Source organism: Thermobia domestica, chromosome 18 (genome assembly GCF_964235325.1).
Source record: "Thermobia domestica chromosome 18, izTheDome1.hap1.1, whole genome shotgun sequence".
In the NCBI taxonomy this organism is placed as follows: domain Eukaryota; kingdom Metazoa; phylum Arthropoda; class Insecta; order Zygentoma; family Lepismatidae; genus Thermobia; species Thermobia domestica.
Window position 1 is genome coordinate 89,734,532 of NC_137471.1, and position 25,158 is coordinate 89,759,689.

The 25,158-nt window shown below is 36.4% G+C and overlaps 1 protein-coding gene across 1 annotated transcript in view; it reads right to left on the minus strand.

The window, feature by feature from the left end:
• Nucleotides 1-1,017: 1,017 nt before the first annotated feature.
• The window catches only part of LOC145675733 (armadillo repeat-containing protein 8-like), a 54,266-nt gene continuing 30,125 nt past the window's right edge, over nt 1,018-25,158 (minus strand). Inside the window, exons 7-13 of the mRNA XM_081746362.1 lie at nt 19,637-19,879; nt 16,003-16,182; nt 14,780-14,989; nt 13,200-13,394; nt 10,131-10,277; nt 8,529-8,695; nt 1,018-1,491 (exon numbers count right to left, since the gene is read on the minus strand). Of these exons, the coding sequence (XP_081602488.1) occupies nt 1,455-1,491; nt 8,529-8,695; nt 10,131-10,277; nt 13,200-13,394; nt 14,780-14,989; nt 16,003-16,182; nt 19,637-19,879 (1,179 nt within the window). The 3' untranslated portion in view covers nt 1,018-1,454. The remainder of the gene's footprint in view (nt 1,492-8,528; nt 8,696-10,130; nt 10,278-13,199; nt 13,395-14,779; nt 14,990-16,002; nt 16,183-19,636; nt 19,880-25,158) is intronic.

Here is a 25,158-nt window from a genome sequence, read left to right on the forward strand (position 1 = left end):
GTTCATTACTGAATTCTATATTGCGAAATTTTCAATTTTGAGCCCTGCATTTTGAGCATGTGTCTTAGTAAAATAACATATCGTAGAACGTTTTAACAGCTTTTCTCCTTCGTATAACCTAAACACTTTCTCATCACATCCGATTACACGGTTCCAAAAGTCTTGCGGCTTATTGATGTGCATCCTTGCGAACTCGAAGAGAGCAGGTACATCTAGTAATGCTCTGTTAGTTTGACCTGCAAAGCAAAACAAATAATATGTGTACAGTTACATGTCTCTGCACTGCATTCCAGACCTACAGTTGTTTTTAGGTTTGTTGCAGCAGCGAACGGACTTGCTGCGTTAGTTTCAATAATCGAAACACTTTCGTCTTCCGTTGTCACTTGCGGTCTACTCAGTTTCGCTTTAGTTTGTAATCCCTGTTCCCCTTCTGCTTCGAATCGTTCAATTCAATATCTTACTGTTCTAATATCCAGGCTCATGGCTCGAGCAACTTGCTTTTTTGGCATTCCAGCTTCCCATATGCAATTATTCTTCCTCTTCTATAAGAGACAAATAGCCTACCATCTTTGTTATATGTATAAGCAATTTGCTGTAGCCAACAAACAGTTCTTTTAAAGTTCGTTCTGGCAATGCTCTTGAAGCATTCTCAACTGGTTACTTTCCGAAGTAGAGACTTCACAGAATTTTTATATGGAATCATTCTAAAGGTCATTAAAGATATTCTTAAATTATCTTGCTAAGTGTCGCAGACCTCGGTAGTGAAAATGTTAACAATCATGATTTCCATACAAATATGATGCGCTTAGACACTGTTTCAACTTCGGTAATTAATCCCCCTCCTTAAAAAGATCTACTCAGCACCTCAAACTCTACTACAATACTGAATTTTTCTTGAAGATAAACTTAGGATATCCCTTTTGGAGAAAATCTTTAGTCTTATACATTAATCTACAAATTATAACTGCACACAGACAAAAAATATTCCAGTTAAACGACAATGTTCTCTTAACACAGTTACTCCTCTTTGAAAAGACCTGCCTACCACACAAATACAGCTAGATGAAAATTACATCGAAATAATTCAACACAAAATTCCTGTGTTCAAGAAATTATTATTACTGTACTTTCAGTTAATAGCGTTCCTTCTTATTTTTTGATTTTTTTTTTCTTTATTTGTCATGTAAAGCTCACTTGTAATCATTGTGCACTGACGACAAGTTTATCATCGAACATTAGAAAACTTCCTACATTATATTACTCCTTTCATTAGAAACACTGTTACATTTATGATGAACTTATTCGTGTACTCAATGTAATGTGAGTTTTTCTTTCTTCTATCGCGCAAATGATTTCTCGTAAGATCTGTGATTCATTTTGCTAATTTATTGGTTACCAAATGCAAAAGCTGTGATGAGTGCCACCATTCGCGATTGCATCTGATCCTCAAAATATCATGATTCCGCAAACTGTGCCATTGCCGTCTTCACTCTGAAATAAATATTAAACTTTGTTATTCTCTAATTATCACTAAGGCGTAATCATCACATAAAAAACATACATACTTTTTAATGTTGTTGTTATAAGTAAATAATAATAAGTTAATACGAAGTAAATTGTACAGAAATATTAAAAATGTTCAGAAAATTACTGCTTCTATTTTATACCTTACATCATGTACAGTCAGACACAATATTATGTATAGGATGAAGGTATAAGAAATGATAGCTCCAACCTATACTTAATATTGTTTCTGACTGTACAACCCCCTTTTTTCTATGAAGCATATGCAATTGGAAAGTAGGAAGTCGCTATTTTCTAAACATACAAACCGGTAGTTGATATGATATATGCATATAGAATTTTAGTTTAACGTCACATGACTAGATAAAAAATGCAAGTGAAATAATCATGAAAAAAACAAACAGAAAAACAGAAGTAGATGTACAGTTAAGAAAGCACTTCACACAATTGTGTATTTGACTGGTGGACCTTATTTAGTCCCCGTCTGTATTTCATATTTATGACTTGTGTTACAATACGGTGTTAGAAACCGATACATTGTTATGGTTCTGGTACTTTCGTCTTCATTATTTATCGAGCATCTGACGAAAAGGGATACTGAAAGAGCACATGATTAAATACGAGGCATAATAAGTTTAATTAAAACATTACGTTATGAATAATGTGACAGATGTCTTCTTCGTTACATTGACCTACACATTTTAAAATATATTAGAATACAAGAAAACTTGGTCTTGTTCATTAAGTTAACAAACTGATTTTACTTAGTTTACTTTGATCAGGTTAATAATTTACTGAAATTTTCCAAAATAATTCGAAAACATGATTTGCATATACATCCTAGCTAATACCAATTTTTCGCACGGGGAAAATAGATCTACGGGAAATATTTGAATTCCTTTCCCCTTAGGATACTTATTTACGTGAAAGCGTAATAATAATAATAATCTGTAAAGATACCCTAGTTTTACCTTAAATTTTTAAACACTCTACTCCCATAGAACACAATTTTGATCGAAGTGACATGATGAAAACTCCCATTGACGTAGGTACTATGTTCGAAACGTCATTACAAACGGGTAAACTGTTTTCCCAAGCCCGACAACTATGGATTCAACACTATCGGTCATTTTGGATATTTTTTCATTTCTTCCATCTATCAAGACGATGGGGCTCAGCGTGGACTTAAACAGCTTACCCGTTCGGTTCTGTCAGTATTCATCTCAACCAACCAGAAAATTACGTATTTGACATTATTATTGAAAGTTTTTGATTATTTTTGCATATCAATCTCTTCCATCTCATAGGGTTGCTAATGAGAGCTAAACGTGAACTTAAACGGCATTGAAAGTGTCACTATTCACCTTAGCAACCCCGAAAACTAAAGATTAAATACTAATATCGGTAATTTATTATTATTATTATTATTATTATTATTATTATTATTATTATTATTATTATTATTATTATTATTATTATTATTATTATTATTATTTTCACATGCTTCTCCTTCTCACATTCTCTAGGGACACTAGAAGATCTTACCCACACTGAGAGCTAATCTTGAACTTAAATGGCATCAGGACTATCTTCAATTAACTTTTCGATCCTGAGAACAATTGTCTCGACATTAATATGCCTTTTTCGATAATTTTATATGTCACCCTTTCATTCTAGGAGTGCTACTGGCTGAACTTAGATTTAAGCAACTTCGGGAGTATTACGATTCACCTCAGCGACCCCGAAAACTAAGGATTCGACATTAATATTGATCATTTTTAATTATTATTATAAATCATCTCTCCCACTCCCGCTAGGAGTGTTAGGGGTCTTACTTCACTGAGAGCTAAACTTGAACTTACAGCGAACAGAAGTGTCACCGATCAAATTAGGGACCCTGAAAATATTAATTCACTATTTCACCCCCGTAGGTGCTAATGGGGACTGCAATTAAACTTAAACCGCAAAGAGTGTTGCAAGATCCATCTCAACGACCCCGAAAACTATCATTTTTGTGTGTCTTCCCACTCCTCCCCTAGGTGTTCTAGAGGAGTCTCTTTTCCAGATTGTAAATAATACGTGTACCAAGTTTGGTTAAAATTGCTCCAGATGTTCCAGAGTTGTGCGGAACACACACATACATACATCCATTTTTATATATAGCGTAAGGCATCTAAAAGTACTACTTACATACCGAAGAAACGAGAAACCCTAGCGATACTCGTCAAACGGAAGTATGATATGGTAGAAAAAAATGGGACACCAGGAACGAAATGATTTTTTGTATAAAGGTAACAAGAAAGTTCTGTCGCTTTTTCAGTCACCATCTTCGAACATCGATGTGTCACCTAAGACGTACTTGGAAGATCAAAAATAGTCCCCATCAGCATCGACGACCTTCTGCAAACGATCTGGAACGCCATGGATTCCATCGCGATAGAATTTGGTGGGCCGTGAAGCGAAGAAGGCATGAAGTGCGTTTTGCATCTCTACTAGAGATTTGAACTGGCGTGCTCTAAGGTAATTGTCCAAGGAATGGAACAGGTGATAATTGGACAGTACAATGTCCGGGGAGTATGGAGGATGCAATAGTGTTTCCCACTCAAAGCGTAGAATGGTGTCTCGGATCGTCCTAGCCACGTGAGGCTTAGCGTTGTCCTGTAACAGGAGGAGCCCTTTGCGATTCAGAAGTGCTGGTTCCAAAGCTTCCAGTTTTTCTTGAATACGACTCACCTGCTGACAGTACAGAGTTGCATTGATGCTGTAACCAGCTGGTAGCAGTTTCCGATGCCGCGAGCAGTTCATTACACACGCAGGAGAATCTTCTGATGCAGTGCTGATTTCGGTTGTTTTGGAACCTGTTCATGGGATGCTAAACAATAATGACGGTACCATAGAGCTTCCTACAGGACCCACTTCTTATCGCATGTAAACACCCTGTCCAGAACTGGCTGCTTCCTCAGACGAGACAGCAAAGAAACACAGGTGTCTGCTCGCGTTGCCTTCTGGCCCGGAGTCAAATCATGTGGGACACATCGACCCAACTTGATGGAGATGCCGCCGGATGGTTTCTCCACTCACACTGAACTATAATCCCAGTTCCTCACATACACTATGTGATCAAAAGTATCAGGGCTGAAAATGACTTAAAGGTTCGTGGTGCCCTTGGGGAATGGCAGCCCATTCTTCACGGAGTGCTGAACTGAGGAGAGATATCGATGTAGGTCGGTGAGGCTTGGCACGAAGTCGGCGTTCTAAAACATCCCAAAGGTGTTCTATAAGATTCAAGTCAGGACTCTGTGCAGACCAGTCCATTACAGGGATGTTATGGTCGTGTAATCACTCCGCCACAGTCCGTCCAGTATGAACAGGTGCTCGATCGTGTTGAAAGATGCAATCGCCATCCCCGAATTGCTCTTCAACAGTGGTAAGCAAGAAGGTGCTTAAAACATCAATGCAGACCTGCGCTGTGAGTGTGCCACGTAAAACAACAAGGGGTGCAAGCCCCCTCCAAGAAAAATACGACCACACCGTAACACCACCACCTCCGAATGTTACTGTTGGCACTATACACGCTGACAGATGACGTTCACCGGGCATTCGCCATATCCACACCCTGCCATCGGAAAAAATGAAATGAAATTTTTAAGTTTAACGTCCCACGTTTATGCCGGTCAGGCTAAAGGAGACGGTGATAATAAGAAATGAGTGAAATGGTGGAATGAAGAAAGTGGGAGGAAACGGGAGAACCCCGAGAAAAACCACCAGCACGGTGTTTGTCCACCACAACCCTGCCATCGGATCGCCACATTGTGTACCGTGATTCGTCACTCCACACAACGCTTTTCCACTGTTCAATCTTTCAATGTTTACGTTCCTTACACCAAGCGAGGCGTCGTTTGGCATTTACCTGCGTGATGTGTGGCTTATGAGCAGCTGTTCGACCATGAAATCCAAGTTTTCTCACCTCACGCGATAGTACTTGGAGTGGATCTTGATGCAGTTTAGAATTCATGTGTGATGGTCTGGATAGATGTCTGCCTATTACACTTTACGACCCTCTTCAACTGTCGGCGGTCTCTGTCAGTCAACAGACGAGGTCAACCTGTACGCTTTTGTGCTGTACGTGTCCCTTCACGTTTCCACTTCACTATCACATCAGACACAGTGGACCAAGGGATGTTTAGGAGTGTAGAAATTTCGCGTATAGACTTCTGACACAAGTGACACCCAATCACCTGACCACGTTTGAAGTCCGTGAGTTCCGCGGAGCGCCCCATTCTGCTTTCTCATGATGTCTAATAACTACTGAGGTCGCTGATAATGAGTAGCTGGCAGCACAATGCATCTAATATGAAAAACATAAGTTTTTGGGGGTGTCCGGATACGTTTGATCACATAGTGTATTTGGCCACTGTTCGCCTCAATTGCTGTCTGAAGATCTTTATTTTGTACATGTGTTGGTTTTCCGGCACGTGATGTGTCTTTGAGTGTTTCGTCACCGTCCTTAACTTGTTAAACCACCGATGCACTGTCCGTGTAGTCACGATACCCTCACCAAAAGCCTAGCATATCTTCCGTCTCGCTGAAGCGGCGCTTGACTCTGGTTTGAACTCGTACAGTATACACGCCCCTATGACGCTCTGTGGAGGTCCCATGTTCACTGTCCTTACGCAAGTTTACGGTGTAACTGAACTGCCACAACCAAGCAGTATGTTGGATACACCCACACCAACAACTGACTTTCGCTTTATATCTATTTGCATTCAACTCAAGGTATGAGGGCGAATAGAACACAGACCTCCACAAAAGCGACAGAACTTTCTTGGTTACCTTTATAATTGAACGATAGACAAAACATGAATGGCCACATGCAGAGAAACACAACGCCGTTTGTCTCATGCTTCTACTGGACATAGTAATGGAGATATGCATATATAAAGAAAGAAAGATAATGATTAATAAGCTGTCATTGATTAGATTTTTTACACACCATAATTATGTATGTAATTTCACTTCACAAAATAAATCAGACCCATATGTTAAATACTAACACAGATTAGTGTGTGTCCGAGAAAGTGCAAGAAAAAGGTTTAGTGTTTGCGATCGAACCTACAAATTTGTTTTTGTTTGTTGAAGTTGAGCGTCCCATTTTAGCACCGAGGCCATATGAGATGTGGACCTTCAGTTTAAAATGGAATCCGTACCATTATAATGCATTCAAAGATTTTAGTGCTATCCCACCGGGGAATCGAACCACGGCCGTCTGAATAGAAGGCCATGGGGCTACGTATAGGACACTGATATCTAAGACTTCAGTGAACTACTATTGCGCACGAGACTTGATAAATATCTCGTCTCGAAAATGAGACAAGAATTGTCGTTTCTCGTCTCACCTCTTATTGGAACATACACTTTTCGTCTCGTTTCAGAAATGAAATGAGAAATTTCCGTATCCTGGACATTACTTTTTCGCTTCTCCAAATACTAAATTTCTGTCATCTTTCATGCCCCTTGTTTTCATTTGCTTCATTCATCAAGTATTTAAAAGATAAGCTCAATATAAATATTCGTCTTTGAAGTATAATTTCTTCTAATCAGATTTTTTTTTTTAAACGAAAATTTCTCTATGTTATTTTACATGATACAAAGATTTTAGAAGAACCTGTGGTTTTAAATGTTACTAACTACTAAGAGAATGTTTAAATGTTCTCTTGAAATTTATCAGAAATATAATTTTTACGATTTTTTTTTATATAATACGTATGTTTCTTATTACTATTATTCTCCCGACAACAACGGTTTTAATGTGATAGGATCAAAGTTCTACGTCTTTCTCCTCTTAGCACTCAGTGCGTATCGTTTATATATATATATATACGAGGCGCATTTCAAAAGAAAGGGCCGATATTTAATTGGAAACAGGTAAGTAAGTTTAGCAACATTGTTTTATTGGGTAAAAACAAGTACATATCCACTTTATTTTTCAACATAGTCACCATTATTTTCCAGGCACTTTCTGTACTGTGGCACAAGTTTTTTTATACCCTCTGCATAGAAGTTCGCCACCTGGGAGTTCAGCCACTTCAACACTTCAGCCGTTTTCAATTCATCAGGTTCTTCAAATCGTTGAGATGAAAGCCACTTTTTTAGGTGCAATGTTGTTGGTGAAACCTCTGGAAATTCGATATGTAGCACGGTAATAGTGAAGCGACGATTTTCTTTAACTTTTTCATTCACTCGCTTCATCAAGTCGTCAGTCTGAATGCTTGGTCTTCCACTCTTCTCTTCATCGTGGATATTTGTACGGCCTTCTTTGAATGGACGACTCCATTGCCGTGCCTTTCCTTCACTTATTACACTGTCGCCGTACACTGCACACAATTCTCTATGAATTTCAGCAGCACTTTGTCCTTTGGCATGAAGAAATCTAATCACAGAGCGGACCTCGCACCTGGCGGGATTGTTTGTGCGCGCAGCCATTTTAACACGCTCCAGCACACACGAAAACAAACAGATGACTGGCGAAACTATGGTTGTTTGATAGCCAATGGACCACGTGATGTTACTGCGCAAGCGTGATCCGATCACTATTGCCAGTCGGTTATAATAATATATCGGCTCTTTCTTTTGAAATGCGCCTCATATCATTTACAAAAATTCAATTCTCTAAAACGAATTGTTTTTTAACTCTCGTGTTGAGCTGCCCAACTCTGCCGAGCATACTGTGCGCCTGCTTGTCGCTACTTTGTGTGACGTTACTCGCTACGACGAAGGCCTTTTGTTGAGATAGCCGTGATCAAACCCGGAACTAAGTACACTAACGGCACGCGCTAGCTACCAGACCAGCGGGAATGGCTACAAATTTGTGTACTGCAGAGAATGTGTGAATACACAGAGTATGGGGAAGAAAAGAACAAATAAAAAAGCACATTTTCATACAGTTTTAGTATAGCTTCCTAATACATTTAATTTTTGTTTATCAATATAAAATGTTTACTTACTTGTCAAAAAGCATGGTGTCGCTAGTCATGATCAACTGTTGCAAGAGCTTGTACACACCCATTTCTCTAAGTCGTGCCTGTCTTTCAGAAGACCCAGGCTCCTCCTTCCAAACTAGATTAGAAATGCAAAATATTGCGGCTACTTGAAGCTTCACATTAGAATGCATCTGAAATAGTAGTTTTATATTCAATCAGTTTATCGTGCAGTGCAAGAAACATCCTTTATTCATCCTAAAGTTTATTCTCGTCAAAACTAATCCATGCTGATTGCTACTGTATGATTATTTGACAAAACCAAATCATAAAAATGTGTTAATTTTGTGATAGAGTGTTGGAAGTTCGAAATTGTTCCAATATAGAATGATGTTGCACTTAAGTTTCTAGCATTTCTTAGGCTGAGCTTAGGTTGGCGTTTCCCAAGAAACTAGTGCTCGTAATGAGGTGCTAAGGTTTTGGGAAACATTTGGTAAACAATTTTAGTGGTTATGAAAGCATCGTTTGTTCCATAAGTATGGGAAACTCAAGATACGCGTTTCTGTGAGAAATGGAGTGGGAAAGGAAGTTCGGAGTAGAGGATTTTACAGTAGTGGATGTATCTGTTTTCGATGGACGGGGGGAAGGGGGGATTGGGGAGTTCTAGCGAAAAGATCTTAAGGCATTATGTGGCTGAACGAGTAAGATATAGGGGAAGAAATGTTTTGGTGTGAATTCGTTTTTCTACTTGAAGTTTACGATTTCCTTCAGCATCGAGGCTATATAAGACGTGATTCTATGGAAGTGGAATTCAAACCACCGTTTCCTTTTAAATTTCATTGCTCTCTCACCGAGAATGGACGTCGAGACCACATACACAAAGATCGCACGCTACACACTAGACCAGCGGGGAGTCTTAGATGTCGTGAGGGTAGAAACTCTTGAGATGAAGGTATTATATACTTTAGGATGTGTGATTATATATATGGGGTGTATATATATATATATACGCCAGTTTTCACACACATCCATCTTTTCAGGTTCACTAACAAATTTTCTTCCAACACATTTAAAAGAGTGCACAGTTTGATCCATTAGTTTCAAGTTATTGACATGTAAACATGGAGAGGGATTTTCGTAGAAACTACACATTTACGTATTTTTTGCGTGTTGGATATGCATCTATGTTCATTATTTCAAAGTTATGCACAAAGTTCCGATGTACATTCCTGTTTACTTCTCAATTCAGTAATTGCCCATGGATTAACCATGTTTAGGAAAAGAAAAAAAGGCTGCTACGCAGTTACCAACATTCTGTGGTAATGTGAAAAAAAATCGTAAGGTATTTCGAGATAATTTTTGGTTATGGTGTTACGTTACAAGCAGTATGCTTAGGAATACTTATCTCAAGTGCTGACAGAGCTCTGTTGAAACTAAATGGGTTCTCCAAAAATTGAGTGATATTTCGAGTAAATAAATACGGTTGCTTTTGGCTTTTTCAAAATTGTTAATTATAGGATTCATGCACGGAGCCACAGAATTACTTCTCATTAGTTTTGAGACAATTTGTATAGCATTTACTGATTAGTGTATCTTTGAAAACTCGAAGTTATATTAGCACATACATACCATATAATGGGTAAGCTTTTTAAGAACATCTTCATTTGCCATAATATATTCTTTCGCAGCGTCACCATCAGCTATATTTGCTAATATACAAAGAGCCTGCTCTTTCACTTCAGCTGTGTGATTTCCTTCTAAAATTAAAATAACGGCCTAGAAAAGACAAATAAATATTTTAACATGTATTCAAGTACATTGTAATATTTCAGCACTTCATTCTCAAAATTAATATTGTACACTGGTTTCAGATCCGATTAAGCCCCGTAAATATAAAATTTACGCGTAAACAAAGTTTAAGACATTAACAATTGAAAGCTTACCAGACTTGTCAAAATTTGTTTTATTTGATTAGACCTTGACTTTCTTAGTCTGACTGATAATGTACACCGAAGAGAAAAGTTTGAGCTAGTGGCGAATACAAAAAGGGAAAAAATCTTGGGAATAAAACCACACTATTATACAGGACAAAAGTTATATTCATAGTCAAGTGTTTGTACACTATATTCAATTTGATTTTTTAATAAATACAATGTAGCAGGAAAATGTTTGTTTCAGTAGTAAGAAACACTGGAGCTGACACCCTTCAGTAGATAACACTATTAATGATACGTATATTAGAGAACTTGCAGACTAACAGCTTATTTATCATCTATGCAATAATATGAAAATATGTAATCCTTACTTATTTTCTCAAAGTGCTGCCTACTAATTATTGTTTTTTCCGACAGTCAGTCTTTTGGTTGCATGCAACAACGGGTTATAAGACTTTCCAGTATTCAATTTCCCTCAAATCTTCGTTCATATTTGGTAAACTTTCTCAGGCAACAAAAATGAACACCGAGGAATCAAACAAAATATACAACTCTCCATCTAACATTTTTGCTGCCTGAAAATATTTCTTGAATCTGAAGCAAAATTTGCGAGTAAAGTTAAGACGAATACGTACACAAATGATAAAATACTGTAACACTTACTTTATGGATTATTCTGGGAACCAACTGTTGCAATTATATATTCTATTTCTCTCACAAACCAAACTTTTAGTTCTTGATTACCGACTCCACATTTTTTGTATGAACTGATGTCCTACATCTTTGAATATACTATGTTAACAATGAAGGTAAGTTAACAAGAATTTCTTTCCATTAGGGATGAAACATATTAAAAAACAATGTAACTCAGTTTTTTTTTACTCAATAGGTATAATACTCACACACACTCACTCACTCACTCACTCTATGGCCTATGGAACCCGGAGGTTCAATGCCGCGTTCACAAAAGCTCTCCACTGACTTCTATCCTTAGCTAACTGCATCCACTTTCTACTTTGTATTCCTATCTCTGCAAGACCCATCTTAATATTGTCCTCCCATCTGCGCCTAGGTCTTCCTAATGGTCGTTTTCCGATTGGTCTTCCAGTCAAGACTTTGAAAGCGTTTCTACTTTCTTTCATTCTAACTACATGACCCGCCCACCTAAGCCTCCTAGACTTGACGACCCTAACAATGTTGGGTAAACCGTATAAATTATGTAGTTCCTCGTTATGAAGTTTCCGCCATTCCCCATTCCCGTACCTCTTGGGTCCGAAAATAGGTATAATACTACTGATTAATAATCACTGAATTAAGTTATCTTCACTATTTACTCAACAAACCGAAGAAGAGTCAAAAATGAAATAAAATGAAGTTTTACGTCCCACGGTTATGCCGGCTAGGATAAAGCAGACGGTGATGATGAGAAATGAATGAAGTGGAGGAATGAAGAAAGGGGAGAAAAAGGGAGAACCCCTAGAAAACCCACGCACACGATGTTTGTCTATCACAAAGTTCACTTGGCCCGAGCTGGGATCGAACCCAGGCACCAGAGGTGAATGCTCTACCACTGAGCCACTGCGGTCCCAGAACAGTCAAAAAATACAGAAAAATGTAAAGGCACAATTCTCTCAGATTGACTTTGCATTAAGTCGTCTAATTTTTTACGTAATCGCCCAAAACATTGCTTATTATCTCAAACTAATATGACTACATTTTTTTTTTTTTTTTTTTCGAAATTTCATTTCAGATAGCAACGCTGGACAAGTACGAAAATGACATCTGTTATTTTAGATTTAAGGTTATGCCCTGTAAGCCAAAGAAGATAGTAATTATAAAAGAACTTTGGAAAGAAAATGTGGAAGGAAACGGGAGAACCCCGGGAAACCAAACAGCACAATGTTGTTCACCACAAACTGACATAGCCTGGAATCAAACCAGGAACTCTTCGCACCACGGTGGTACAGTGGCATGAAATAATAAAATGAAGTAAAACTTTTAACATATTGTCCTGCAGTTATGCATTGTAGGCTGTAAGAAGGGAACGACAAATATACAATGAAATGAAAGCATTAAAAAAATACACATAATGAGTAGGAACGAAAGTACCCGAAGAAAACACACGAACACGACACTCTCACATAGTCTAAAGTTTATTCAAGGAACGTTCAGTACCTCATGTAAACAAATACACGTGGTGATTGTTTGATTTTATTGGTTAGAGAGCCTTAGAACACCCGTGCGGCAGAAGAAAATAGTCCTTGCTTATAAGGCTCATTACCAGAATTCCTTAGAATTAGACAACAGAAACAACACTTTATCTAAGAACTAAATTGAATTAATACAATAAAAAGAGAATACGCATGCACTGAAAGTGGTTTTGACCCAACTTTAGCGCAAATCACAGTTAACAATATGGCCTGCGGGGAATAATAATCACAGTTAACATGCGGGGAATAAGTAAAACATCGACAGGGTACAAGCACGTGCTTCTCGAAAGAAGCGCTGACCGATAGCCAATCATCCGATGACTGGCGGAGTAATACAATTCTGCAATGTTTACATCAGGATCAGAAGGTTCGTTGAATGATGTATAGTACCAGAAACTTCCGCAACAAAAATGAACGCTCTACCATTGAAAGACACCACACCTTTTGTGAATAGAGCCAAACTGATTCGACCTGGTACAGGAACCATAACCATGAACTAGTAGAATTACTATTACAAATTAACAAAATTTTATAACTGAAAATTTTATTATTACCTGCATAATTTCGTTTGAATGCAAACTCATTATATGATCTATATGAGGTTTTGTTGACAGTAGATTTCGCAGTAGTCCCAATGTCTTCATAAGCACATTCACTTCTGGATCAGACAACAGACGAAATATTTGATCGGTGCCAAGGGTATTTAGAATTTGAGATTTAATTTTCTGTTCTGCTTGAAAAGCCATATTCTAAAAGGAAGAAAAAAATACACTGATCATTATCTCATCTTATTACAGGTATACTCAGAATAGATATTATGTCAGACATAGGGAAAACTTCGTATAAAGGAATGCAAACTGCATAACCAGTAAGTTAAAAACAAAAGAGATTACTGGGCAGATAAATGAAATGTTAAAGAACTCACTCAAATCGTCTTATTATTCAGTTGACAAAACTGTTTCAACAGACAACCTCCCGTCTTGAACGGTGAACAGGTAAAAATTTAAGCTGCCAATAGTTTCCTCCAACTCATCAATACTGAAAACTATACCTAAATAAAACTGAAGAAATCTTGAATTTCTTGAACTGAAAATAAACGTGTGTTGTGGTTAAAACTCACAATGAATAAGTATGCAATGCACTTACGAAAAGTACAACTGCTGAGAAGAAAGAAAAAATCTTCCAACTTCAAATACTCAGGTGATTCGTTGAAACAGTATGGTAAACTGAATAATAAGATCCTTTATGTGAGTTCTTTTAACCTACACTTCAATGGAAGGTGGAAAGAAGTAGGAGGAATTTCCCAATAACACAAACGTTAGCAAGTATTGGTGTAAATAAAAAGATCTTGGATTTCCAGCCTCTGATTAAAACAAAGTGTTATTTGAAATGTAAGAAATTCGCATGGCTCGCAGGTGGAAACCAAAATCAATTGTTTAAACAGTAGTTTTATTTCTTTCTTTCAGTAGGTATGTACTAGTCTTGGGATAAGCATACCACTAGGGGTACACGATGACTTCTTAGAGTGTACACAAAATTTTAAAAAGCATGATGCATGTGAATTTCGTGCAGAGAGAATTTGGATTGTCATCTGCTTCCAAGGATTCCTATTCTTCCTGACTGTATCATCTACAGTCAGAAAATGAAATCTTGCAGCTGCGCTTCATCTTGTTATTCGTGTTCTATATTATTACAAGTGCTCCTTTATTACAAGAAATTGATTGAATCCAGAATCGCCACTGGTATTAGCACTAACGGAGACTCCGCCACGAATCGAGGAGTTGGTGTGCAGAAAACCAAGTTTAGCATCTTATTAACAGGTCAAAACACTGGAGATTATAATAATGATATTCAGTTCCATGCTAACTATAACATTGTTCTATTAAATTTATAGCACGGTCTTGCTATTTATATTAAAACTTGATTAAGTAATAAATTCTATCTTTTTTTTTTTTTAGTTAAATCTGGGGATACACGGTTGACTGGAAAAGTTTCATTAGAGGTACGCGGAAAAAAGGTTGAATACCACTCCTATCTCAACTTCCGATACTTACACATGTTTATTTGTATTTAGGTGAACATGGTATAGACTTCAAATTAAAACCGACGACTCAGGCTTTAAAAGAATACTTACCATAAGAGCCCAAATACCATTTAACCGTAACGCTGGATCTTTCCTTTTAGTTAAGTCGCACAGCAACTTTACAGCGCCTGATTCCAGGATTGGTTCCTTGGATGGAGAAAATTCCAGCAACAGATTGCAGAGCGTCGATGATGCTACAGTAAGTATATCATCTGGTGCTCCCTGAAGAAGCTGCATTAAAGGTCGCCAAACTGAGTGATCCTGCAAATATTATTTCTTATACGAATATTTTGACCTCATAATAATAGACACATTAAAAACCTGACAGATACGAATTTTTTGTTTCATATGCATCTACACACCAATAAAAAATAAGATGGCAACAACAAGTCTACCAGTTATATACCTGCTAGTGAGGGGAACTCCCCTTGCGAGTAGGACTATCAATATAACCAGTGTCGGAACCAGGTCGTTAAGGCAAACACATTTCTCTTTAGTGCCTGACACCACAAGGTACCGAATGCTTCGGTATTACCATAACGCAACAGAGTTCTCCCCAGGAAAACGTCCTATAGGAAGACTCTACAATTCCATGGTCAGATGTTCGCTCAAGTAATTACTGGGAAGTTCTGGAGCATGCAAGAACTCTCACGCGCAATCAACCATCACAGAAATTCCAGTAATCAAAAGCGGAAAGAAATTACAACTAAGAAGAATCTGTCAATACAAGGAAACTTCCGGGGCCTTATTTTTGGAATAATTCAATAATTACGTTATTATTTTCTTCAAAGACTACAGCTGACAAAAGGAGAAAAAGTGCGTCAAGTGTATAATTTTCATAAATGTATCTATAATTTTAATAAAAAATCTATTTCGTCATACTATTGGTCATCATATCATTGAATTTATTTACAGATCCTGAAAGAAGAAGAAACCTAGTGAATGAATTGACCAGATATAGAATTGGATGAATATTCATTAGAGTGATCTTGACGCTTTTTATGTCATTTCAAAAATTTCGCTGATAATCTCAAAAGCGGTTGAAACCTTATTGACGATGAACCCTAGAGTGATGCATTTATCAGTGTTGACGTAAGGAAGCACTGACGTGATCAATTCAACTTCAAGAATAGAAAGCCACTTTGCATCAATGCAATTAAAATTATTGTACTTCAAAGTATTGTAGTTTGTTAAATGAATCCATTTTAGTTATTTAAAGAACTGTTTTGTACTTTTTTTAACTACGTAACATCAATTTTCAAATTTCTCCATACCTGAAACGTAGTTCGAAGCTGTTGGACAGATCGCGATAGTGAATGCAAACATCTTACAGATGCCAAACGAACTTTTGGGTTGCTATCTTGAAGTCCTCCAACAATATGTTCCATTAGATTGTCTGTATCAATTATTTTCTTCCGGATATCCTCATCATTAGCTCCTAGCGAAGCGAAAGCCTATTAAAGAAAATAGCAGTAATTAATTACATATTTGGCTCTTGTATTTAAAACTTTTGTATTTTGAACCTTTTTTAAGTTTAATATCTACGAGGATGCTCTGTATGCTGATATGAGGCATTCCGGGTAGTAAAGGATAACTCGACAAAGGTCACGTGCAATCTGGACGTTCGAAAATTACATTTGAGGTGTTCGAGTACTAATAACAACTTGCTCTGTGGCGACCAGTTCTCGTACCTATATGATATGTATAGTTTTTGAAAATTGTTTCTCTTTTCCTTAGAAAATACAGTTTCAAATTAAATCGCCATGCCTACCTGTGACCTATACGATGCTTATCATCTTTCATTTTCAAATTTTCAATGTTGTCAGGTTCTCCAATTTAGAGTCTACAGGTTTTACCAGTTATTTATTCTTCCCACCAAGATAGAAGTTCTTTGTTCCAGCACACCAGAAAATAAATAAATAAATAAATAAATAAAACATAAAAAATAAAGGTGAAACTGTCAATAGTTCAAAACAGTCAAAGGATAGATTTTACATGACCAAGCTGCTAGAAGCCAGTCAATAATATATTGTAGAATATTTCAATTTGCCAGTGTACTCCAAGGTAAAGCTGTTTTTCACTTATGACTGCACCAGAAGTCCAATATTTCGTAGGGTACAACACAAACTGTGCATAACAAACGAAATTTCGCAAAGTCAGTGTGCCATGGGTGAAATGGGACCTAAATCGAAAGCAGAAAGGCCAAACAATGACATCAACTTTGGAATATAGTAGATTATCCACAGAAAGAACGTGAGCTTCTAAAAGGTGTAAGGACGGGAGATAAGTCCTCAGTGTGCAATAGTTGAACTGGGATAAAGGAAAAGCAGAATGACCAAAAAATGATGTCAGCATTGGAATATAGTGGATTATCAACAGGAAGGACTTGTTCTGAAAGGTATAAAAACGAGAGATGAGTTCTAAGTGTGCTTCTATATTCCCGAAACAAAGCAGTCCAGTATATGAAAACATTAGAAATTCAGGCACACACTTTGCTCAACAGTCTTACTGACAGTGTTCTGGGACATGCAAGATGCTTTCCCGGTACAATTTCGCCCACCTTAGACCACTGACTATGAATCACTTATGCTAAAACATTAACCAAGTTGTGTCGTGCTCTTCATGAAAAATGCTCGAGCCAATATGTTTCGAATGTCTGACTGCGTCACGGCAACTTTCACCTCCATATTGTTCAACACATTCATGTTAAATCCGCACAATTTGGATGAAAGGTGCTCCAGCACCCACAACACATTCCGAACCTAGCTGGGTCAGACTTTTATCTTTTGTTCTTCATCGCTCACAGTTGGTCAGAAAACGGACTTTCATGAAAAATTACATTAAAATTAATGCCACATTGAAAGAAATGTCTTTTATGTTGGAAAAGAGGTGAGAATTGTTGTCTCACTGTTACTCTGATTTTAGTGAGTAACACTTTCGACTGAAAAAAAAAGTGTGCGTTACTTTTCGTTATACCCTTGAAATAAACTTCACAGCAGAAGATGTAGAATTACGGTCATAACGATTTCTGAATACTTAAAAAAAAAGTTGTTTCTATCTCATATTATTCTGGCAGACTGAATAAATGACTGTAAGTTTATAATACCATCAATTTAAAGAGTAAATACATCGGAATGTATTAACTTTCGATATATTATACTCTTCGTCACAGTGAGATATTTACAGCGTGGAAGATGATGAGTCTTTTTCACTGAATTATTTTTTCTTCTCATATATTCTTATAATTGCCAATATAAGAAAAATTAATGGGGAAAAATGCTTTTTTCATTTATTGAAACATGTGTTGACTTGTTTCTCTCAACATTAAAATTGGAAAAATACCACATTAGTGTTCGTGACATTTTATTTACTTTTTAAAAATTGTTTTCAAGGTTCTTCGCTATGTTATCCCCGTACATTTTTTTCTTTAATTTAGCGATTAAGACAGTGAAGAATGCTAAAATGTAGAAAATCAGACAGCATCTGCAAAATGCTATAAACTAGTAATTATTTTGAAACTTTTCCTTATAGACTAGTAATGACCCGCGATTAAAAATGATTCTGTTTTTAAGCTTCACGCGTAACAGGAAGAATGCAGCTGGTTATTATAATATATATGAGTCGTGGTGACTTGGTTTTTAACCGTAAAAATATTTTCTTTAACCTTTCGGTTATCACGTCCATTATGCAAAGTAACGATATTAGAGTGGAAGATTTTCAGGGAGAAAAGAAAGAAAGAAAAAAAAAAAAACTATTTCATGCAGTTACTTCCGAATGCTCGAATTCAGTCCAAAATTGATCCAGACACATGAAACGAGAAAGAAAGGTACACAGATATGAACAAAGATTCATCAAATGCATGAGTTAATGCACATTCAGCGAACTGACGCCTCAGGTGAGGCGGAATGGAGAAAGCAACGAAAGAGTAAATAGCACCTCAAATATGATTCTTACTTTTGTTCTGCTCCACAGTGAACTGAATTTGCCATTGTTGTTATAGATTACAAATTTTGGATATCCAGGTTATGACATCATAATTCTTAGACACCCAAATTTATACACTACTAGCGTCAATTACCCGCTTCACCGGGTTAAAATAACAAAAATTAGTCAGTTAGTCTTCCATAGTCAGTCACTTTTTACTATTACTGAAGCGCTCTCTGATATCGGCCATTTTCGTTCATTTTTATATATCACCCTCCCCTCCCCCAAGTTGCACCATCAAAGTGAAATGATAAAAACCATCCCTGGTCCAAACCTCATCTATGTTGAAAATTTGATCGAGATCGGTCGGATGGTTCAAGAGTTATTAAGTCACAAACATAATAGCTACTACTTTCATTTATAAATAGATACGTAAGATAGATAGACAGGAAAAGTTTTGAAAACAATTTTAGTATATGTAATAATATTTTACAGACACTATCTGATTCATTTTCTAAATTTTTAAGGATCTTTACTATCTTTACATTATTCACTAAACAATAATAATAATAATAATAATAATAATAATAATAATAATAATAATAATAATAATAATAATAATAATAATAATAATAATAATAAGTGGGAGTAAGCTTAAAGAAGAGCCTTGAAGTCTAAATACTTAGCTTCATAAGCTACAGTGAAAAATCATTTACACACCTTCTATTTTAAAAGATCACTTTAACAATATATTCAATAAAACAATGTTTCATCATTTCAACAATACAATTTTATATTCAATAAAACGATTAATATTTCAAACTACTCACCTAACAAAATTGGCAACTTCGACTACTAATACTTTAAGTCAGTCTACATATTACATTATACAAAACATGATTATGACAGTTCTTATGAATGTTTTATTTATATGATACGTTAAACTAAACTGATGATTTACTTTACATACAAATTATGACTTACTCTAAATGCCGCTTGTTTCATTTCTTGAGCTGTCTTTACTTCTTGCTCAAGCCTCAAAGCCGCTTGATTTGGATTTAATGGAGGATCGGGTTGATATCGAAGAAACTCAGCCAACGTTGGAATCAAGTGGTTAGAAATAGAAGCTAAACGCTGAAGTTCTGTATCGACTTCTGTCAAATAGGCCAATGTTTCAGCGGCCAACACTCGCTCTGCAGGAGGGCGATCTTTCTTGCATAATCGTACCTGAAGAATGAATGAAAAAAAATCAATGAGAACTCATTTACAATAACGAAATGCTTCTCTATTAAAACATGCCTCTGTTTCGGTTATACTTTGTTCGGTTATACTTACATGCCGAAAGAGATCAACAGAATACTGAAATAATCTTATCAATAATTTATTTTTAGTGTTCAAAGAAACCAACTATACAAAAGTAAAATAATCTTAACCTTTATGTTTCTAATGATTACAAATGATTGAACGAGACGAGAGGAGTTCTAGTATAGCTGAGAAATGCGACAGATTCCTCTGCTTTTTTTGAAATAAGTACCCTTAATTTTCGAACTTTCTAAAAGTACTGAAGAGGTTTTGAGCAATGCCTTCGGGTCTCTCTAAACGAAGGAAAAATTCCAATCCCTACACCTCTTCGGACGAGAAAGCAGGCAACGTCTTAAGTGGTCAACGTGGGAGGAAACCGACTGACTCCCGGAATAAAGAGTCACCCTTGATCACGTGCCAACAACCTCCTCGGAGGGTGGATGAGCGGGTCGAAGTTCTTAAGAGGGAAACTGTCCTAAAAGGTGGACGAACCACAAGGTGGTCAACGGCATGAAGATGTGAAAAGAAAATAGGAGTACTACCACATTATTTTTACCAGGAAGAACGAAGGAGAATGAGGTAAAATAATCTTCGGATAGGGATTACTTCGGGAAGGATCATCAAAGGAAAAAATAATAATAACTTTCATTTCAGCACAGGAACATGGAATATACAAACTTTACATGTGGGTAAACTTAAAATTTAAAAGTAGAAATAGATAAATGTAAAGTAAACAGTGGATTTGAGTGAAGTGTGATATTCAGAAAAAGGAGAAACAGAGTCGGAAAATTACACAATATTCTATTCGGGTGGCGTTAAAGCCAAAAGTGGTGCCGCGATAGCAATGAGAAACGAAATAGCCAAAAGCGTAACCAAAGTGGACTGCTGTAATGACCACCTGATGTTTGAAAAGGTAAGTGAAAACCCAGTAGGTATCATGATGATACAAGTATATATGTCAACAATCGACCATGATGATAACGCAGTAGAAGAAATATACGATGAGATCAGTAACATACTGCATCAGAAGGGAAGAGGTTATGTCAACGCCATGGGAGACTTCAATAGCGTGGTAAGAGAAGGAGCTGTGAGTAAGGTGGTGGGATTATTTGGACTAGGTAGAAGAAATGCACGGTCCCAGATGGCTACCGACTTTTGTAGGCAACAAGATATGATGGTGAGAATACGTGGTTTAAGAAAACAAAACCAAGATGTACACATGGAAAAGTTCAGAAAATAAGAAACGCTATTCTAGTCAAGCAACGTTTCAGGTATAGTCTACTAAACATCAATATAATACCAGGAGCGGTCATTAATTCGGACCACAATCTCCTAGTGATGGAATTAAAATCCCACTTAAAATGAATCAAGAAAAATGGAAGAAGAAATCGAAATAGAACGACTAAGAAGTATGGACTGTGATATGAAAGAAGAGATAGAAGAAAAATGTTGTGCAATGGACGATATGGTAGGGAGTGTAGAAAATAGCTGTGCAAAAGTTCAGCAGATATTGCTAGATACACTCAACAAAAGGACTGACAAGATGGAAAGAGCACCGAGAAAACTGTGGGTAATTGAAGCGATATTTAAGATGGAGGAATGCAGAAAGGCAAAAACCACGGACATCAAATAATACAGAAGGCTAAATAATGCACTGACAAGAGAAGACAGCACCAGAGGGAAAAACATGAAAGAGATATGTGAAGAAATAATGGAACTTCAACAACGCGGCAGATATGATCTGATGTATCAGAGAGTACATGAATTGGAATGGAAAGCTAACAGAAGTATGTACAGGTTTGGAATCGAAGATAGACATCGACAAGACCACGTAGTTACTGACCATTAAAGAATCCTTAGGATCTGGGGGGAATACATAAAAAATGTATACGACTAGAAGAACCGTCCAAGATATACTGCGATCGAAGCTGAGCAAGAGGTGGATGTAAACGAAAAAAGTACAAGTGTGTTGAAAAGTGAATTAGTACAAGTCATCAAAGACATGCGAAGGAGAAAGGCTATGGAGACGATGACATACCAGCGGATTTGTTCAAGGAATTAGGCGGCAATGTAATGAAAGTACTGACTTCACTTATTAACAAGATCTACCTGAGTGGAGAATGGCTAAAGGATTTTCTAGATATTACAATGGCTGCAAAGGCTGAGAAAAAGTAGGCAAAGAAAATGTAGTTATCACAAAACAATTAACCTTATTTCCCACAGTGGAAAGATGTTTGTGCACATACTGAATAGGTGGCTTGAAAGTAAGATAGAATCAACATTGGAGGAAGATCAATGATTCCAGAAAGGAAATGGCATCTGAGGTGGTATTAGGTTGATGAGAGTTATATTAGAACGAGTTAGTGACGTGAAGGAAGACCTATGTTTGTGCTTCATCAACTGGCGAAACGCTTTTGACCGAGTCAATTGGATCAAACTTCTGAAAATACTTGAAGAAACCAGGGTCAACTGAAGGGACCGACAACTCATTCGCAACCTGTAAACAGTGCAAAAAAGTGAAGTTGCGCTTGAATAAAGGATAGGGTATCTACCAGAAGTCGGAATTACCAATTCGTGTCTTTTCTATATTTTTTCCGGACTAATTATTAAATTTCGAGACCTGTAAAATATATTGAAAAATTCAATTTTATCACTTTTACTATATTCAATTTATATACTTTACACACATCATTTTACTATATTCAATTTATATACTTTACACACATCATCCCTACGAATCTGAAAAGACAATACTGAACTAGGAAGATCTTCCTTATTTCAATATGAAGTATACAATAAATCCTTCAACGATGCTCACTTAACACTTGTTCCATTTTTATTTATTCAATCTTAAACAGTAATTTTCTCGTTTACAGTCATATCATTACACACAACGATAAAATACTTAACAACTTATAAAAAGATAAAATCTATCATTGGTGCAGCTTCTTTTGAAAGTATCATATTTTCACTAAAATGATAAAAATCAAACATTGACGCAGTTTCTTTTGAGTTGACACAAATTTCTCTTAAAGTAGTTCAGCTTCTTCTTCAGCCCGCTCCAATAATTTTATTTTCTCTTCTTCCAGGGCTCTAATTTCCTTCCTAGTGGCACTAATTTTTCTTGCTCTTCTTCTTTCTCGTTCCCAAAATTTCCTTTTGTCGTGAGGATGATAGCCTTACAGCTGTACTTCTGGACAACTATTTTATCAAATTCACTATACTGAGAGATGGCTGAATGAACGCATTGCTGAGCTATAAGAGATTCTTCGTAAGATTTTCAACACGTCATTCCCTGTTTATAGATAATCCTCTTTCAATGTCTGCATTCTCATGAAACATACAAAGAATCTTCATGACAAATTTCAGAAACACATCGTCTGCATCTACACTTTCAACGATTTTTTTATTTTTTTTTTATTTTTTTCCCTTTCCATTCAATATCTCTGTTTTTGCTGGAATTCTTTACTTCCACAAATTTTAAGGTAACAGCTTTTTAGCTGATCTGGTTCTGTGGGAGAAATCCAGTTCCAAAAATGAATTTCTTTAAAGCCAGTCATTTGACAGTTGCTCAAGATTAAATTCAGCTTGGTTGATAATGCCAAACATCTCGCTCCCTTTATCGTCTTATTACGTAAAGGACTTCTTTTACTGATTAGTCTTTCAAAAATAGCAATCAAGAAATCAATGCAACCACGTCTCAAGAAAATGATATTTATATCTTTCAAACCTATCCACGCTGATCTTGCTCCAAATCCAGTTTCAATATCCTTCATGGCAATAAGCAAATTTTTATTCTTAACATCTACTGAAAGCATCTGTGCAGGGTTTTTAATGTCTTATATAATCTCCCTCCCGAAATCGCTTGCTAATATTTCTAAGTATTGAATGCATTTCAATGTACAAGAATGGCATCAAAGGTTTGTCCGTCTGAAGGGAAATTAAAACTAAATTATGAAACCACCGATTAGTAGGAAGCAAATTATCGTTCACAAAAGAGCTCAAAACAGAGAAGTTTTTGTTTTCAGTTGGGTTAGGTGAAAAAGAATTAATATATTTTTTTCAAATAGAGTATACTTGTTTTTTAATTACATTTATATTCTCAACCCATTTACGATTGAATAAATCTTCAGAGGAAATAAACATAAATCTGTCATAGAGGTATACTGCGACCAGCTAGATAGGAAATCTTGAAAAACTAATACAAAGCCTTCAAAAACATTAATTTTCCACGCACATAAGTTGTGTGCTATTCTGTAGCTACCGAATACACAATGAAGATAATATATATGCCTGGATCTGTTAGAATTTTACCCTCTTCATATAATTATGATGATTGCATTAATCGTTTGAGATCACTTAAGAACTTGATGTTAACATTTAGGCATCAGTTGCAATCTGCAATATATATTTTGCTGCGAGACCTAATTTTAAAATGCCTTGATAGAAAGCTGTTAACAGATCAGATCCACTTGAACGGTCCAAAACTACAAAGTCCAAGTTACAAATTTATGTTTCCTGAAGTGAAGTATTCCAGGACCGAACGAGAATATCCATTTACTCCATTCAAAGTTTATCAACAGATAAACAAATGTATTTATATGTATGTAGTTCCTTAACTAGAGAATCTTGAAGAAAGAAAAAAAGAAGTCCACGAGTTATCTGTATGAAAGTTTGTCTTTTTACATGAGAAATTTTTGTACTATTACAATATCAGGGCCTCTCACCAAGTTCATGCTGAAGAGTGGGATATAATCTTATTTATTGCCTACAATATTTCTGCGTTTAACACAAATTCTGAGATGACAGTACAATTTACATCAGAAGAACTTGGAATCGACTCTATGTCTCCACCTTTCGACGATCCTAGTTTTGAAATATAATCCTGTGATTTTTATACCAGTGAACACTTAGTTCGTGACACTGGTATATCAACTTTTTGAAAGGAAGAACGCTTTCTTTTCCATAGCAAAATGCTGCTGACAATTCAACATGCCTCTTGCCTTTTCATTGAATTTAGACCACTGTAAAAAATATCAAAAGCTGCTGAACAAAAACTACAAAAGCACTATTCAGTAGTATTTTTCCGTGACCAGCTTTAAGAATTCATGATTTTTTTCGTGTAGTAGACATCCTAGGAGAAACAAATAGTGAGGAGATTGGGAGAGGAGTCAGACAAGGATGTAGTATGTCACCTCAATTAT